The 18,945-nt window shown below is 38.9% G+C and overlaps 1 protein-coding gene across 11 annotated transcripts in view; it reads left to right on the forward strand.

Annotated features, from left to right (window-relative positions):
• Window positions 1–18,945, forward strand: part of Ppp1r9a (protein phosphatase 1 regulatory subunit 9A) — a 282,353-nt gene that overhangs the window by 148,254 nt on the left and 115,154 nt on the right. For all 11 annotated transcript variants that reach the window (XM_060374168.1, XM_060374167.1, XM_060374170.1 and 8 more), the window contains exons 3-4: window positions 8,680–8,812; window positions 18,678–18,798. In XM_060374168.1, the coding sequence (XP_060230151.1) occupies window positions 8,680–8,812; window positions 18,678–18,798 (254 nt within the window). The remainder of the gene's footprint in view (window positions 1–8,679; window positions 8,813–18,677; window positions 18,799–18,945) is intronic.

Here is an 18,945-nt window from a genome sequence, read left to right on the forward strand (position 1 = left end):
CAGCCTGTGGACTCCTGAGATTATAGATATGACCCACCATACTCAGCTTGCAAATTGGCTTCTTACCTTCATTTTTCAGGTGGTTTTTTGTTTGTTTTGTTTTGTTTTTGTTTTTCAAGACCGTTTCTCTGTGTAGCCTTGGCTGTCCTGGGCATGCTTTGTAGACCAGGCTGGCCTCGAACTCACAGAAATCCACCTGCCTCTGCTTCAACAGGGCTTGGATTACAGGCATGCACTACCACATCTGGCTTCAATTTTTTTTTTTTTACATGTACTAATCTTTAGACTCCCCCCCCCCCAAATTCCACCGTATTGCTGAGTTCAGGGTTTTTTTTCACTGTGTGGATCAGTATTTAAGGAAGACTGCCCACCCAATCAACAGGTCAGATTGGGGAATCTCTCATAATCTCCCTTTGCTAAAGTATACTGCAGTAATTATGTCTTATCCAAACAAACAAACAAAAAATATGTCCATGCTGGTGCTGTTCTTTTGACCCTTATTTAACTGAACAAGGAAATTAAGTTTTGGCTTTGCATGTGAATGCATACTAAAGCATGTGGGACTAGAGACCTGAAAAATTAGTGGAGGATAATGTAAGTAGCTTGACTGTGTAAAACACATAATGAGTTCAACTAGATGGACGTGTGTGTCATCCTTCACACATTTCCACAAAGTTGCTTGTTTATGGGGGAATGTTAAAATACAAAGACAACACAAACCAAAACTTACCATCAGCTCTTGCTATGAACGAAGACTTGGCCTCAGAGTGGTATGCAGTGACTAGGTCTTAAAGAGTTGAGAGCTGGTTCTAGACACCAGCAACCTGACTATGGAACTGAGCCCTTCCTAGGCATACGGTCTTGAGAATGGGCCACAGTGCAAAGCCTGTGGCCCAGATTCATGGCCCACTGTATTTCATAAACCAGGATAATTGTAGCCCTGCCCCCAGCACTCTGCTCCAACTTCAGTCCTGGCTCAGAAGCCAAAAAGCTTTTGTAATTTAGTGGTCTGTGTGTGGAAATGATGATGCTACCTATGTGAAGTGCTCTAAGGGCCAGGAGGAGCTGAGCACACTGTAGGTACAAACTTTAGTCTTACATGCTTTTAAGAAAAGTGCATATCTCTAGCCCCCAAAGTCCAGGATTTGTAGCCAGAATATTCCATTTGAAAGGCTTCTTGACAGCTAATTTTAAGAGGCAGTTCAGTAGGCTAATGATTTCCAGTGTTGAGCAATGTTATTCTACATGTTTCTAGAAAGGCATTTTTTTCCCAGATGGTATTAACATTTCAGTCAGGAGGCTAAAGTGGAATATACTTCATACTATGATGGAGCCTTGTAGATAAATTGAAGATCTTCCAAGAAACAAAGAATTTTGCCTTTAGACCTCCCCTCCAACACCCAACTCTTTGCTCTCCAGCCAGCTTCCTACCATGGATTTTGTATATGTTGGCTGTGGAATCAAATAAAATAAGATACTTCATATATGCAAAATGTACACATATACACTAAGCACGTATCCAGTGCCTATGTTTGTTTGGAGAACAATGGTAAATCACAGCTTTTTTGCTGCCCTTTGAATTACTTTGTTTCTACTGTTCATTATGTGAAAGCCTGGGGCATTGTTGAATGTTTTGTTGTTGTTGTTGTTGTTGTTGTTGTTGTTTTGTTTTGTTTCCTTTTTTCTGGTGACCTACACGGACTTAGAGTTCATGAAGCACATCTGCCCTACTAAATTCCTAGTGAGCATTGTCTTCTGACTTTCATGTTTCTCATGTAAATGTTTGAACAATGGACCTTGTCTTTACCCACTGGTCTTACCTGCATCAGATTTTAGAGCTGATCACTTGTATAAAGTTGTTAAAGAGCTGAAGAGAATGTGTGTAGCTTTATAGTACCTGAAATTTTTTCCCCCAAATTACTTAAGTATGTATGATGTACTATCCATGGATTTGGCTGGTATTGGGAGTTATCCTTCTAGCATCTCCAGTCATAAAGCCACACACTAGGATTAGCCAACACTCATTTGACATATCCCAATTAAAACTCTGCACTCCAAAGATAAGTATTTTAAATCTATTAAGACAGCTTATTAAATGAGGCAAGCTACAAATGGTGAAATGAGTGATGTGGAAGATGGGTAAATTGGCTCAAAAACATTTTATGTAAAGGGACTTCGAGCAGGTGAAGCCAGTATGTTTCTGGTGCGTGGACTGATGCCTAACTGGAGTCTTTGGTTTTGGGCTCTGGCATGTAAGAATCTGTTGATTGATGTAAATAAGGAGCTAGACGCATCCTACTGAAGAATAGTACAGCTGGTTTATGAAAACCTATTACACAAATTACTTTTCAGAATGACTTAAGCACAGAAATTGGGGCTTTGCTGGATTTATGAGTTAGGCTTTATGAGTCTTTTTGCTTTTCTGGCTCAGAATGTTTGTACATGTATCACAACCTAGTTTGGGTTTTCTTTCATTGTAAGACAGTACAAGTTTATGTAGGAGGAAACTGACACCCTCCCCTCTTTAGAATCTGTGTGGACTGGTAAGGTTGCATCCCAACAATCTGGAAATCATGACTGCCAGTTTGGCTTTCTTTTCAGCACAAACCTTGTCTGTTCCCTCGTCTACTGCCCACTGTTATTATGATTGTAAAGCAGCACGCTGGCCCCAGTTCTGGAGAAGGAAGAAGTTTGAGGTTATACAGAACACCACAATGACTAGGACCCCTTTCAGAATGTTTATCACCAAGTTTCTTTTGAAAATGTACAGACATGGACCGTCTTCCTTAGGTTGTCTGTAGTTTCCAATTAGCGTCTCTTGAAGCGAGTCACTGAAATCACATGAGGGTGAACTATGATTCTGCCAAGAAAGCTTGTGATGAATGGAGTCCATTTGTGGGAGTGTGTGAGCACTTGGCTTATCCCCAGCAGCACTGTGCAGAACCATCTTCTGGAACTCAGCATGCTAGAACCTGGGACGGTTTCCATCTTTGATCTGTCAAGAAGATTAGGCAGAACGCAGCCCACAACTGCATTGGAGACCTGAGGAAGCACTGTGGAGATTCCGTCCAGTTCGTATTTACTGGGAATGTGGGATTTCTTTTGTTCTGCATTGATTAAAATACATCACAAGGATGGAAAAGAAATATATTACTTAACATTGATAAAATCATTGCTGTTTTGAAAAAGTGTTGTTCAGAGTATTGCAACTCTGATAATGATTCAAGTTAGAATTCTATAATAAGCTAATTCTTACCTCATTCACATTTCACAGCCTGGGGTTGCTGGTTCAGAAGTGTCCTTGCTTAGTATCATTGCAAACTTGTTAGTCCTGAAAGTTTGACTGCTGGGAAACAGAGATGAGGTCATGTTTTGTTTGCTTTGATCAAGGAACAGAATATTGCTTTTTGGCACCGAATCAAGAAGCCTTAAATTTAAACATCCTTTTGTTTGCTTTTCTCAGTGAAATAACACAGGAACAATGTGAAGGTGACTGAACTAAATATATGTATCTTGATGCGGTTGACTCTGGGGACCCCAGATACTGCTCTCAGAAAGGGGGAAGGAGGGCAGTAATGCCATGATTGTGCAAGAATTTCCCATTACTTGATTGTTATCCATATTTTTGCAGAGTAAAATAAGCATAAAATAGTACAAATATAACAAGAAATTTGAAAGAATCAAGACAATGTAGATGGAAGGAGAGATATTTATCTAACCCAGTCTTCCTTTTACCTCTCAGGGTCTTCCTGTCCCAGGCAAAATAGAAATTGTGTGAAGCAATGACTTGTTTTGTAATGATAGCCCATTGCTCCAGACACAAGCAGGAATATTTACAGGCCAGTCTACATTCTAATATTAAATTGCCTATGCAGATTTTATTTAAAGGGCATTCAGGACAATAGTAGATGAAATATTAAAAATTCCTTTAAAAGGAGATGGTGAGTTTTATCAAGGGAAATATCATCTTTTGTACTGCCTTAGGAAAGCTTCCCCTAGGTCTATATGGAGCCAAATGCAATTTTCTGGATTATCTCATTTTATATTCACAACCCTCTGGGGTGGTATCATCATCATCATCATTTCATAAATAAGGAAACTAAGCCTTGCCTGATCTTGTGGCTGACTAAAGCTACATAGCTGGAGAATTTAGGAGACTTTAAAGCAAAGTAGAATTAGTGCCAATATGGTACCGTCAAAATGGGGAATACCAGGATCTACAATATTTCCTTCTGCCTTAATGATTTCTGCATGGTAGAGTCTTCCATGCCATGAGAGATACAGGCCTCTTCAGTTACTACATAGCTTGATATGTCACTGTTTGCTAAGCCATTTTTCTCTGGTGGTGAACATTCAGATAATTCCTCGCTTTGAACTGTTATAAATAGTGCTTTAATGAATGAACTTCCTTGTACATATTTGTATTCATTGGTAGGTCTTTCTATGAATCTTTTCGTAAAGCATTAGCTCAGAGGCATTTATGCCATTGAATTATGTTTTCAGATCATTAGTGTAGGGAGGAGATCAGACCCAGGTCCCCATACATTTTAGGTGGACACGATCACTCAGTTGTACCCAATTTGTCTATCTGGGTTTATTTTTCATAGGGACTTAGTACACTGTAGCATAATCTTAAATGGAATTTTCTGTGTAGTTCAGGTTGACCTCAAAACTCCTGGACAATCCTTCTACTTCAGCTTGCCATGTGCTGGATTGTGGGAGTGAACTATTATGCCCAATTTGAGGTTTTAATTCTTCCTTTCATATAGTTGCTGAATAAATATTGTTACGGAAGAATACCTGATACCTTCTGGCTGTAACTTATATTGCATCATTTTGAATTTTCAATTAGTTCACAATTCTTTGAATTAAGAAAGCTCTTTTCAGATTTGATCCTAGTATTTTGCTTTAATCCCTGATTTTCTTATGCTTTCATCAAGGCATTTTATTGTCAGAGAGGGTTTTTTTCCCTTTGTTTTGTGACATTATTTCACTGTGTAACCCTAATCTGGTCTTGTGCAGAGATTCTTCTGCCTCAGCCCTGAGTGCTGGGATTACAGATGGGCTCAATAATTTGTATTATTTAGTTCTGTGCAGTGTCAGGATTGCACCAAGGGTCTCATAATTCCAGGCAAAGGTTTTTCCACCACATCCCCAGCTTCTCAGCATCCATTTTTAATCAGCCAGGTTAGTCAGTAGTACTTAATCTATAGTAACAAATTCTGATTTTTCCAATTCTTTATAACTTTTGTTTTGTCTCTATGCCCATGTAGTTTTTCAGACCACAAGTGAGCTAACAATGAAAAGTCATTTTTCTCCTGAAAAGTGGAATGTTGGTAGTCCTCTGATGGCTAGGTGCAGCTGATTTATCATTTTCTGATAATTGAGGCTTCATTTGTTCCACGTAGTCTCCAAATGTCTGTTTGTAAACCTTATAAACACTATAACTGGAGGAGAACATTGAAGTGGTATATTGGGTTCTGCAAAAAGAAAAAAAAATACAGGAACATGTTAACTTATTAAAGCTGTTTCCCATATTTGTTTTACATACACAGGGATTTTACATACACATACACATACTTATTTCCGTATTCTAGAATGACTACTATTTAAGCCTGGAGCTACAGTAATGTTAGGCCTTTTGCTGGAATTAGAGGAGTAGTCAATATTGAGATAATTTCCAGAACAGAATAGTTTGTATATATTGTTAAAGGCGACTTTCCTATGCAAGTAGCTTGTGGTCCACCTGAGTATCAGTGTTTTCCTTAAATGCTGACTGTCTATCCCTGCCCCACCCCCAGTCTCTGCCTCCCTCCCTCCCTCTGCATCTCTCTTTCCCTCTCTGTCTCTCTCTGTATGTGTGTCCTCCTCTTGAAATATGTCTTTCTTCTATACTTAAATATGTGAATTTTTGTTGAATCATATATCTTCTGTTCTGCAACATTTTTACTTTTATCAGACAAATTAGAAGTTGCTTTGTAGAGGCTGTGTCTGGAGAGGTGGCTCAGCTATCAGGAGCATGTGTTGTTCTTTCAGACTGAGTTTGGTTGCCCTAATCCATATAGGGCAACTACAACTGCCTGTAACTCCAGCTCCAGGGGATCTGGTTCCTCTGGCTTCTGTGGGCATGTGAATCTTCCCCAACAGAGACATGTAAACACATAATTTGAAAAAAATAATCTTTTAAAACTTACTTTCTATATCCCTCCTTCACATCAGCCATCGTACTCGTGTTTACTTGATTATTCTATCTGTCCCTGGTGAGCTGCTTGAGAGTGCCTTTTCCAGGGTCTAGCACAATAGCAAGCATTGAGTTGGTGCGTTAAAGTTTGGACCATGTATGGATAAAACCTAGAACTCCTGCTCAGATGTAGCCCATGGCAGCTCAGTGTCCAAGTGGGTTCTCTAGTAAGGGGAACAGGGGCTATTTCTGACGTGAACTCAATGGCTGGCTCTTCCCCCCCCCCATCCGAGGGAGGAACAGCCCTGCTAGGCCACAGAGGAGGACTTTGCAGCCAGTCCTGAAGATACCTGATAAGCTAGGGTCAGATGAAAGGGGAGGAGGATCTCCCCTATCAGTGGACTTGGAAAGGGCAGGGAGGAGAGGAGGGAAGGAGGGTGGGATTGGGAGGGAATGAGGGAGCGGGATACAGCTGGGATACAAAGTTAAACTGTAACTAATATTAAAAAATAAAAATTTAATTAAAAAAATAAAACTAAAAAAAATTGGTTGAATAAGTAAGAGTTAATAATTGACTAGCAAAAGCTGGAGCTGAAAGATAAAAAGGGCTGAGAGAAAGTCGTGAGTTTTGTAATTTGTTAGGGACATAGAAAGTGTATTTTCTGTAAAGATAAATAAAACTCCATCATATAGAGACATGCATTTTAATACAGCAATGTTTGTTATGGTGGAGAAAGCTGGCAGAGAGGAAGTGAGACCCCAGGAATCAGGAGGTCAAAACATGGGGCTCAGCTGGAGGATTGGTCCAAGCAAGTCCACTCAGGCACAGAGCCTGAAGACACGGAGGTGAGAAGTGAAGCCTGTGAGCAGCCTCACTGAGTCTACCCCTGTGTGGACACTATGTCTGTACTCTTGGTTTACTCCAAATAAAAGAATCATAAAAAAATTAAAAATGCATTTAAATTTTTATGTCCAGGAGCAGGGCCAGTTTTGGAGGCAAAGGTACATTTCCTTCATTGTTTTTCTTTATTTAGTCTTCTTTTTGTTTCTTATAGTTTTTAATGTAGCTTTAAAAGCTTTTTACTACCAGGTTTTATGAGTTAGAGGAGAGACTTGTAGAGCATTTCCAGATGAACTTTCGATGCTTAATAAATTTTGAACTGAATTGATAATGACAGCTTTTATTCTAGATATTGATTGCACTTAGTGATAGATACATTTCTTTCATTCAAATACTCTTCTGTGTACTGAGTGATTGATAACTACTTTAGTCCTTTAGCAGATAGGCACATTTATTATAGTTCTGTCTGAGTGCCACACATTGTCTTTTGAATGACTTAATTTAGAAATAAAGACTGTCGATATCTTATTTGTTTTATAGCCTTTGAGCAATATGTTGATCGCTGTTTCCTAGAAAGAGCCAATAAAAATTTAATTTAAATCTGTATACAAGTAAAATGACAGATGACAGATGAAAACAGTTTAGCATAAACCAGGACAGTGTAGAATGGAAATCGATTTGGGTAATTCTGTGATTAATATGTAATTATAGTATCAATTCACTACACTCTTGGGGCTAGTATAGTCCTTACCATAGGGCAGGTTCAATTTTGGGTATGGTAAGATAAATTTGATATGGTTTGCTCTAGTTTGACCAGGAATAGCACTTGTTACTATATTCTGAATAAATAAAGGTATTACTTTATTTATGAGTATTACTAGTCACACAAAGCAGTCTGTGGCTACTGTTGTCTCTTCAATTACTGAAACTGAGAAAGTGACTCACATTTTTAATTTAATAAGTTACTTTTATTTGGGTCCAATTTTTGTTTTCCTATCATCTTGATTAATTTTAAATATCAAACGATTGTTAGGAGAAATGCATCAGGGGCTGGGGAGATGGCTCACTAGATAAGAGAATTTGCTGAGCAAGCCTAAGGACCTGAGTTCAAAACCCCAGAAACCATACAAAAATCCAGGCACTGTAACATGTACCTGTAATCTCAGAAATGCAGGCAAGCAGAAGCAGGAGGCTTTGGAGACTTGCAGGCTCACAGGCCAGCTCCAGTTTCAGTGATAGACCCTGACTCAAGGGAGTAACGAGAGTGTGGAGCAGAATATCCAGTGCCCTCTCTGCACTTTGTATCACACACACACACCTTCCCATAAACACACAAACACATGTAGACCACACATACAAGCATACACACCACATACACACATACACATAAACACACACATACACACATACTCAAACACAAAAACACATACCACAAACACAAACAGGACAAACACACACGCTCAACATATATACCACACTCATATTCATGCATATACATACACACTTATGTGAACATACACATAGAAAATTAAAAGAAACAAAAATACAAATAGAAAAGAAATACATAAAGTGTTTCTTTTTCCATGAAATTATGTAGTTTGGAATACTGAATGGCATGTTTTCTATATTATCATTTGTTTTTGGCCTTTTACTGTAGGTTTTCAACACATACTCCAATGAAGACTATGACAGGAGAAATGATGAAGTTGACCCTGTGGCTGCCTCTGCTGAGTATGAACTTGAAAAGCGAGTAGAAAAGCTGGAACTTTTCCCGGTCGAACTGGAGAAAGGTACGGCAGGACTCCAGTATTTGTGTCTTCATGTCTCTCTAGAAACAAGGTGTGACTTCCAGAGCATAGCATGTTTCTAAGAACTCGGTAAACTTTTGACTTTCTCCTATGTTGACCAACTTTCAAAGAGTTCATGTGGAATTTTCAATAGCTACTTATTAAACAACTTCCTCATCTGGCCAGTTCCCAAGCACCTCAAGTCCCTTATCTGGCTGGGATGGTGGTTCAACTTGACACAAGCTAGAGTCAAGAAGAGAGAAAGGCACTCATGGAGGGCAGGAGCCTGGAGGCCAGAGCTGATGCAGAGGCCACGGAGGGGTGCTGCTTACCAGCTTGCTCATCATGGCTTCCTCAGCCTGCTTTCTTGTGGAGTCCAGGACCGCTAGCCCATTACTTATGTAGGCATGGACTGGGTCCTCCCACATCAGTTATTAATTAAGGAACTCATGAGTTCCTAGCCTGACTTCTTTTAGAAATGATGAAATGTGATATGGAAGTGTAAGCCAAATAAACCCTTTCCACGCTAAGTTGCTTTAGTCGTGGTGTTTTGTCATAGGACTAGTAACCAAGACTAAGACAAATTGGTACCAGGGTCATGGGGTGTTGTTGTGACAGACCTGACCATTGATTTTTGGGAGGATTGTGGAATGAATTTGTAACGTTGAGCTGGAAAAGCCATAGTAAACCAGACTAAGATGGTGAGGGAGACACACACAGAGAGAATGAGAATGTGCCCACTGCTTTGTTGGCATTACTGGAAGGGTTGTTGAGGATAAAAGTCCACAGAGAACTGATCTTGAGGAAGAGTTTCGAAGTTTTCTTGTTTGGGTTAGAGAGGGCTGTCTCAGTAATATAGTGGTAGTGGAGGTAGTTGGGAGTTTCTCTGGAAACGTAAGATTTGGAGTAAGGATGCTGAGATGCAAGAAGTTTCAAACGGGAATGCTCCGTTCTCCATCTGTGAGGAGAGTGAAAAAGAAAAAGGGAAAGAGGGAGTGGAGGACTTGGTCCTGGGAAAGAGGGAGTGGAGGACCTGGTCCTGAGATTCCCCTTGGAAATGACAACCTTCCTGCTACAAAAGCCTTGATGCCTGAGTCACGATGGCTCTGCTTATCCTAGTGTGAGATGGGCGCCCAGGAACTGGATCGTGTCCCTGTGAACAGAAAACAAACAGGTCTGAGAGGCCTTTAAAATGGGGGTGGAATAACCAGATGATGAAAGTCACTGCTGATAGTAAATAGTGCTTCAAAAAGACATTCTTAAGCACATTAGCAACAACAAATTCATGGATTTTCAAATGACAAATTTGGCTGCAAACGTTGAGATAAGAAGCATAGCTATTGAGACTCACATTAGTGACCTGGGAGATCAACATAAGACATGTCCCCAGACCATTTCAAATGACAGCAGACACCCAAGACAAGCAGGAACCAGCACTGACACATAAATTTCAGACAACAGAAGTGAAATATAGAGCAATGAAGGAGACACACAGTTAATAATAATAGGAGGAAATTTTCTTGAGAGAGAAAGTAAAAACAAAAGCAAACAAACAAAAACTACCAGATGGATCCCCAATAAATTGGAAAAAACCTAATGGTTAAATATAAAATAAAACCCTTACAGAATACTAGTTTTTAAAATTAAATAAAAACCAAAGTGTTTAAAATGACAAGGATAGTATCAGGAGGCCTTCCAGCCTGAGAAGCTATATGCAGTGGACTTTCATGGTCCACTGTGAGTGAAAAGGGAGGTGTCCAGGGAACCCCATGTGCATCCTAGGGAATATCTGCTTTGGAGGAAAGAAAAGATTTTGCTGATATGTAAAGTTCATGAGTTATATGAGAATTTGCTTTCTGCTAACAAGGAAGAAAAGACACAATCAGTTTGTTCAAAACAGTAGAGATGAAGAAGGGGAAGTCTGTATAAATACTAAACATTAAACTTCAAGGATAATATGATAGTAAGATAATATGATAACTACCGATCACTCCAGTAAACACAGCTGACTACTCCAGTTAGAGGACGCACTCACTTAAAGTTGTTAAAATGAGGTAGAGAGTGATGCTTTCATTTTTTGTTTTAAAAATATAGCAGCCAGTGTGTCTTACATTGCTGGTAAGAGCTAAACATGAGAACCCAAACATCTGTCAGAGGCATGACAGCATATGTAGTCAGGGACAGACTGTGAGGTGCAGTTCATGCAGCAGCGCCTGTGACCTCCACCAGTGTAACACTGAGGGAGGATTAAACAGGAAACCACACAGAAGGCACTCGGCTGCGCTTCCAACTTACTTGAATTTCAACTCGAAGGGAAGTTGAACAGCATATTACTTAAGGATATGAGACACAGGTGAGTAGTTTTTTTTAAATTAAATCAAAGGAATAATGAATAAAATAGATATATTATCACCAGGAGGGGTATATAGGTAGCTTTCTGAAGTGTCTGTATTTGTTAGTGCAGGGTTTTATTTTATCTTTATTCTTGTAGCCCAGGTTGCCCTTGAGTTCTATAGTGGCTGGGCTCCAACTTGTGATCCTCCTGCCTCAGCATACCAAATCCTCATATCATAAACCTCTTCCTCTTTGCAGTGTGTTTTCCAGTTTGTTCTTGAGGCCTGAGAAGTGGTTTCACTGTGCACTCTGGCCAGGAGTTTCTCATTCTCTGCTCAGTGTCCAGAGTACTAGGATTATATTTGTACACTACCAGACCTGCTTACTGTCTTCTTGAAACATTTTCCACAGATAAACAGTTGAATAAACTATATCGTTTGTATATATTGCACTTTAAGATATAAAGTGAAAAAAGAAACCCAAAAGGATAGCCAAAGGAAATAAAATATTCAAAATTTCATTACATTTCTTTTCCAAGAGGATCTAATAGGCAGAATACAAGTTAGGAGTAGATTAGTATTAACGAATCAATTTAAAGCTATCTATAAAGACAAATATTCAGCTGCTAGAACATGAGATTTTTTTAAGCAATTGAATAAAAATTAGAAACTCAGTACTATCATGAGAATCTGGAAACTAAAATTCTTAGATAATATTTGATAGAAAATTGAAGCTATTATTACTAGCTGTCTTAGAAAGGAATTTTTTTAAATGTGCAATATACAGTAAAAGTCTTTCTCAAAATAAAGATATATTAGCATCTTTCTTTAAAATAAACATTTAAGAGAAAAAAGCCATGGTCTATGAAATCAGAAATGGTAAATAAGATTCATTTTTTTTTAAAAGTTCGGATGTTTTATTCAAAGTTTCTCTAAAGAAACAGAAGAGAAGGCTAACAATCTGACAGAGTGTGCAGGTCAAACATGTCTTGGTTGTTTAAGAAGTCCTGGAAAGAGAGCTCTAAAGTCATTTTGACCCAGTGAATAATTCACTGGCGAGTGTACAGCACTAGAAAGAAAACACACACACACACACACACACTCTCTCTCTCTCTCCATCATATAAATACTGCTATGAAAATCTATGTGTACAAAGGGCCTTTCCTCATAAGTTTTTTTTTTAATAATTTAATGGCTGTTTGCTATGTGATGTTTAACTGACTTTTTTTTTTTTTTTAATGTACAAAGGTTATATTTTCCAAACCTGACCCGGACAATTTCAGGTGTACCTACCAGCAGATTTCCTCCTCCCCTTCTGACTGAGCTGTCAACTTTTTGTTTTAATTAATGCCAGACATATCAGATAGTGAGAAACCTGGCTGAAAAATGTACTAGGTACATGGAGTGCTGCGCTCAGTCTGGACTTCTACAAAGGAGCGTGTTTCAGGGAACATAGAAACAATATCACCCCTCCACTCCCACCCCTGCTTCCTCCTTCCCCTCCTCTTCTTAAAAAGCAGGGAGGGAGGGTGGGATTGGGAGGAGATGAGGGAGGGGAACACAGCCGGGATACAAATTGAATAAATGATAATAATTTTAAAAAAATTTTAAACAAGCACATTTCTCTTATTACTAGGTGATTTTTCACATAGTATCTACACTTCTCAAAGCAGCAAGGACTTTTAAAACTACAAAATGTCATTGACATCTCTCATCAAATACAAGCATAAAAATTAAGAACTAAAAAATACTCAACAACTGCTTAGCTGTAGCCCCCAAGTTGTGAGGATTTGGTTCATGGAAACAGTTAGGGCCAGCAACCTGTTTTACAACAAAAGAAAAATAGCCCCTGAGGTAGCAAACTGATCCCACACTAAGCTGACCAGACAAGTAGACAGCTGTGGAAGACAACTTACTTTACTATTGCTTTTCAAACTTACACACTTGCCTTAATAAAAGATCACTAATAACAGTGAAAAACTAATGTAGAAGTAACTGTATTTATGAGTAAGGGATTTCACAGTTTCAGAGTTGGCTTTCTTCGTGCTTGAACACCCATAGTGACGAGTAAGGTGTGGCACCGCTTTCTTTATGCTGTTTTGTTTGTTTGTTTTTGTTTTTTAATCCCCGTAAAATGGTAGAACTTAATGTACGAAAGGACACCTTCTGACACATTCTGCTAATTACAGCCTGGTTTGGAAAAAGGAGCAAAGATGTGCTGCTCAGACCACTTGGAGCTATTGGCTACTGGCTCTCCGGTCTTCATGGAAGACCACCTTTAAAAGTAAAGACATGTTGAAAGCCAAGGGAAAGACGAGCCTCATGTGGCCCATGCCTGTCATCCCAGCACACAGCGGCCGAGGCATCTGGAACTCAAATCCACTTTAGGCTGCAGAGTAAGATCAATTTCAAAACAGCAAAACACAGGTGACAAGACTGGGAGAAAACAAAACTATGACAAAACATGTCATTGAAAAGAGGAAAAAGTAAAATAAGTAGTGTGAAGTCTTTTCATTGACTTGCATCAATCCAACCTTTGACAATTCTAACTGAAGAACACTAACAGCAAATAAATGAAAATTAGCAATATATAGTAAACATAAACAAATGTACAGCATGCGAGTTGTTGAGCACTGAATTTCTCTGACATAAATGATTTATTATTTTATAACAAATCAGGATAACAGGTTGGCGAGTTTCCATAACAGCAGTTGGAGTGCTATCTATGATATAAAGCATGAAAGAATATCATCAGAGTAATACTTAAACAGGCAAAACACGGAAGTGCTTAATTGGATTGGTGTCTATAGGTACAACATGGAAATGCTTGATTAGAGTGGTTTTTACAGACAAAAACATGGGAATGCTTTAGACCCAAATGGCTCCATTGCACATGAGAACACAGAAAACCAGTGTTACTTTGACCCTTTTGTATCAGATAAAATGAAAAAACCTCTGTCAGACATCATTAAAAATCATGTAAGAGTTTTTACCCAAAACTAGTATATTTTTTTAAAAAATGAAGGCTGAGCTGTCCTACCAACTCCTAGTTTTAGAACTGAAAGTGAAAAAATTTATGAAACGTGGAAACATTCAACGAGAATACATGAGAGAAAATGGGCTGTTAGATATGAGAAAAATGGAAACTCTTTATTAGCAAACTCATGAAATTTAGACAGAAATGTCCCTGGTCATATAGAAAGATATTTGGTAAAATTTAGTCTAAAAACTGTTTACGTTTAGTTTTAAACAATTAGCACGTGGCAGATCACAAAAGCAATGGAGACTTCTACCTTTTATGTTCAGGTAGCACGGAAAACATGTCAACTAAAGCCAGAAGACACATTTGGAATGCTATTTGAGTTAAATGACCAGTATAAAGAACAAAAGAGTAAGTCTGCAAAATCTTTTCTTTTGCTGAGAAATCCATCTCCCTGTTTGGTGAGACAGGCTTCTGCGGCTGACACACAACCCCTGAGCACCTGACAGGCAAGCTGAAGTTAGCATACAGGTCAAGTCTGCACAGTTGCCTTTGCTTTGGAGCCGGCTGCGAGGTCGCAGAGTGGAGTGCGTGGCCGAGGAAGTCACTCCCCTCTTGAGAGCCAAGAAGCAGAAGAGAGAGACAAGGGGCCCCGATCCCTGTGTTTTCTTTAAAGGCACAGCCTCACTTTGCTATTTAGACCATGAGACTCCTAAGCTTCTACCATCTTTCAATGCCAAGGTGAGGACCAAATCTATGTAACACATGAGCCTTCAAGGGGACATGTAGCTAAATCATAGCAGTATCTGTATCTATCTTGGAGACATAATTTAATTTACAAATATTAGAATTGGTAATACAGTTTGTCAAGGAAGATGTCCGCCTCAAGATCCATGAGATATTAATAGGTTTTCCCATTATTCATACTCACAACTTAAGAGTGAAATGGGAAAATATTTCATTTACAGTAGCAGAATATTGATTATATTCATTAGTTCAAATACAGGACTTATCTATAGAAAATCATCAACTATTTTCCTGGGTATGGTGACTTGTTTCTGTAGTCTCAGCACATGTACAGCTAAGGAAGGAGAATTCTCATGAGTTCAAGGGCAGCCTGAACCACCTAGTGGTTCCAGACCAAAAAACAAAACAAAACAAAACAAAACAAAACAAAAAAACCAGAATGGCACTGTCTCAAAATCAACAGGGGAGGGAAGGAGTACGACTTAAGCTAACTGACAAATTTACTATATTTCTGAATGGGAAGATTTAGTAGGCGCTCTATAAATTCCTATAAATTCAGTGCAATACAGATAGAACTGTCAACAAAGTTAAGTTATAAGATGGTGTTGTGTAAAATAATAATATAGTTTAAATAGAAAGATTCAGACCTAAGGGAAGTGTAAAAATATGAAGATTTAAATTGCCAGATATCTCAAGCTAATATAAAGCATCAGTCATCAGGAGAAATTATATTTACAGTGGTTGATTAGTGCAACAAAACTGAAAATACAGGAGAAAATATTAGTATGAGAAAATTTAATACAATATGCACTCTAACATAATTCAACATCTATCTAAAATTTAAAGTTATTATCTTTATTATACCATGTATAAGGAACACTAAACAGGTTAAAATCAAATGCTAAAAAGTAATACTATATTTGAAGAAAATCTACAGTATCTGTCACCTAAGTTGGTGGGAAAAACCAAACCAAAATGGGAAGCCAGAAGTTAAAGAAGATGACATCATTTTGATTACTTGGAGTCTTAACCTGATAAAGGCAATTAAGTCAGAAAAAACTAACAGGAAAATGAAAAAGTGTCTGCATTATTGCTAACAAAGTTAATATCCATAATCTAATAATCTTTGTAAACTGTCAGAATAAAAAGACAAAATTGAGCAGAAAAACTTGCATTTTACAGGAAAGTAAATCTAATAACACAGAGGTCCTGTGGAGACAGGCTCACATCTCACTAGTGACAAAAGCAAGGTTAAACCAGCAAGCGCTTCTTTCCTGAGAGGAAGCAAACCTGGACCCCCAGGTCAGAGCACTGTGCCTTCTAGAGTATGAGGGCCTCAGTGCTTTCTCCTGACTGCTTTGTCTACCTAATGCTTTTGCCTGTCCCTGGGAGGAAGAAAAGCCAGTACTCAGGGTCACTACTGGGTTCTTTTTTTTTTTAATGTTATATTAATTACATGTATTAAATCTTTGGGAAGAGGGACAGTTACACATACTGAGGTAGGTACACAGGTGGAGGTCAGAAGACACCTTGCTGGAGTCCAGTCTTGCTCTCCGCCACGTGGGTCGCATGCTAATGAGCACCTTTGCCTGTTGAACAGTCTTGCTGGACCACTCCTGACTTCATGCCAAGAGTTGGTGGCTTCCAAACTTGATCCGTGCGTGGCACTTCTCCCTGTGAACAAAGAAGAGAGGAGGTGCAGGGAGCATCACCTGTGGGAGATGATTGTTTCTTTCTACCCATATTTTGCCCTTCAGTTCTTCACTTCTTGTAGGAAGTCTGCACTAGAATTCAAGATGACTCAAACTAATGTTACTCCCCCCACCCCCAGAATCTCTGCAGATTAAGAAAAAATCTAAATAACTTTCTAGTTAGAACAATAAGAAGAGCTATGGAAAGAAGAACACGGATATTAAGAAGCCCTGAGTCCAGGCGGGGAAAGCAAATTTTTAAGCCAATAAATAATTTCCAGAGGAGACATTGGTAGGGGATTCAGTGGCAACCTTGTGATGTTAATGAACAGCAAAAAGTTCAGCTCATATTTAACAGGAGGTCATTGTAACGAAGAGAACCACTGCAAGTGCAGCGATGTGAGCAAGAATTCAGGTGAAATGCTAATTCCTTAGAGATTTGCTATGATACACACAAGAGAATTCATGTAGGAGGGAAGAAAACCGTATGCATGGCGAATGCACACGCACCCCCACCCACCCACTGGTGCCCAGGCACATCAGACCTTCCCAAGCCCAAGAGAACTTGGGGAGCCACTCTCACAGTGTGGTGAGTGTGGGAAAACCTTTAGCAGGGAGATCCTCCTGATCAAGCTTAGGTCATTTAAGAGGAATGATTTGAATGAAATAAGTTTGAGGAGTTGTAGCTGTGCAAACATTCTACTGTAGTGGGTTAGAATTATACTAACATGTGGGTGATCCCCCACGTTAGTGGATGCTCATTTTTCTCAGCTCAGATGCATTCCTGTGTCTGCAATCAGGGTGCACGCGTCTTTGGTCGGACTTCATATCAGAGGACTCATGCAGGGAAGACTCCACAGAATCTACAAAGGAACCAAGAAATTGTTCCTTTATTGCTAAATTATTGCTAAAGGAATCTTTAGAAACAAAGTAGGATAAAGATACAGGATTGTCTACGTGTACTTAGAACAAAGTTGTCATAAAGGAAGTAGCTAGTGACAATTAAAGATCACTGAGATGTCCTCTAAAGCACAGTAAAAGAGTAGTTGCTAAAAGTTATTTTAAATACATTCTCTTGAATTTGTGGATGAGTTTTCCTTTAATGATGTATTACTGTTGATTAGCTAGTATCTATCTTTATGCTGCTGATAAATCATGATTACAAAGACTTTGAGGCTACCAGAAAAATAACCTTGAACATTAACAAAAATCTTTTTATTTTATTAGTGGTGAAATACATTATGCTCATGGAAAGGGCAAAAGGGAATATGAATTAACACATGATTTGTAAGTGAATTTGAAATATAACTTTCAGTATTGCTTACAGGACCAATAAAATGGAAATAAAAACGACTGATTGTTAATAGAGAAGTGATTTAATGTACTGTGATAGACCATCGTGAAATATTATGCTGTCACTAGAAATGATTTAAATCTAGAAAAGTTTATCCAAGAGGTAGCATTAATTTTAAGCATGTGTGATGCAGAGAGAAATGAAATCTTATTTGTATAAAGGAAAGAAAAGACACATGAATGCAGGCTTGCCTGTGTAGGTATGTATAGACATGTAGGTATGCACCTGCTATATTGTTGTGATAAGCACAGAGACTTGTGTAGAAGCATAGAGGAGTGGACTGTTACACATCCAATCTTCAGTTTTCTTCTGTTTTGTTTTTGTTGGGCTAGCCATCAGACTTGGGTGTAAGGCGCGACCACTGAGCCAAGTCCAAGCAAGCTTCATGCAATCTTCTAAACAAGAGTAATTAATAAAAACAAAAAGATGAAATTCCAAATAACTATGGGTCACATTTATTTAGAGTTATAAATGTTGTTGAGTGTATATATTTGTTCATGACTAAAATAGTGCAGAGGGTAATTAGATTATTCAAGAAACAAATCATCACCTTTCCTGGGACCACACTGAGTTATCAACAGTATTAGAAAAAACATCTGTAACTTTTGAACCAACTGGGGACTCTTGTGATGTGGAGGCAAACATATAATCTGCCCTGTGCACAGGGAAGAGTAAAACTAGAAGGAGCGAGCAGCCTCAGCGGCCGGCGAGGCCAGTTAGGCCAGGACGAAGCTCAGCTGCTCACTGTCTTCTCTTCTCCCAGATGAGGATGGGCTCGGCATAAGCATTATTGGAATGGGAGTTGGTGCTGACGCTGGACTGGAGAAGCTGGGGATATTTGTCAAGACAGTGACAGATGGAGGTGCTGCTCAGCGGGATGGCAGGTGAGCTGGGTACCACTGACTCCGAATTGAATCCCAGGAACTGCCTGTAAATTTCTGTCAGTGTGATCCTTCTTCTTTTGATTAAAAAATATATATTTTTTTTAGCGTTTCTCAGATGTAGGAGAATGTGAGAAGACTTGAATTACT

The sequence above is a fragment of the Meriones unguiculatus genome, chromosome 21 (genome assembly GCF_030254825.1).
Source record: "Meriones unguiculatus strain TT.TT164.6M chromosome 21, Bangor_MerUng_6.1, whole genome shotgun sequence".
Classification (NCBI taxonomy): domain Eukaryota; kingdom Metazoa; phylum Chordata; class Mammalia; order Rodentia; family Muridae; genus Meriones; species Meriones unguiculatus.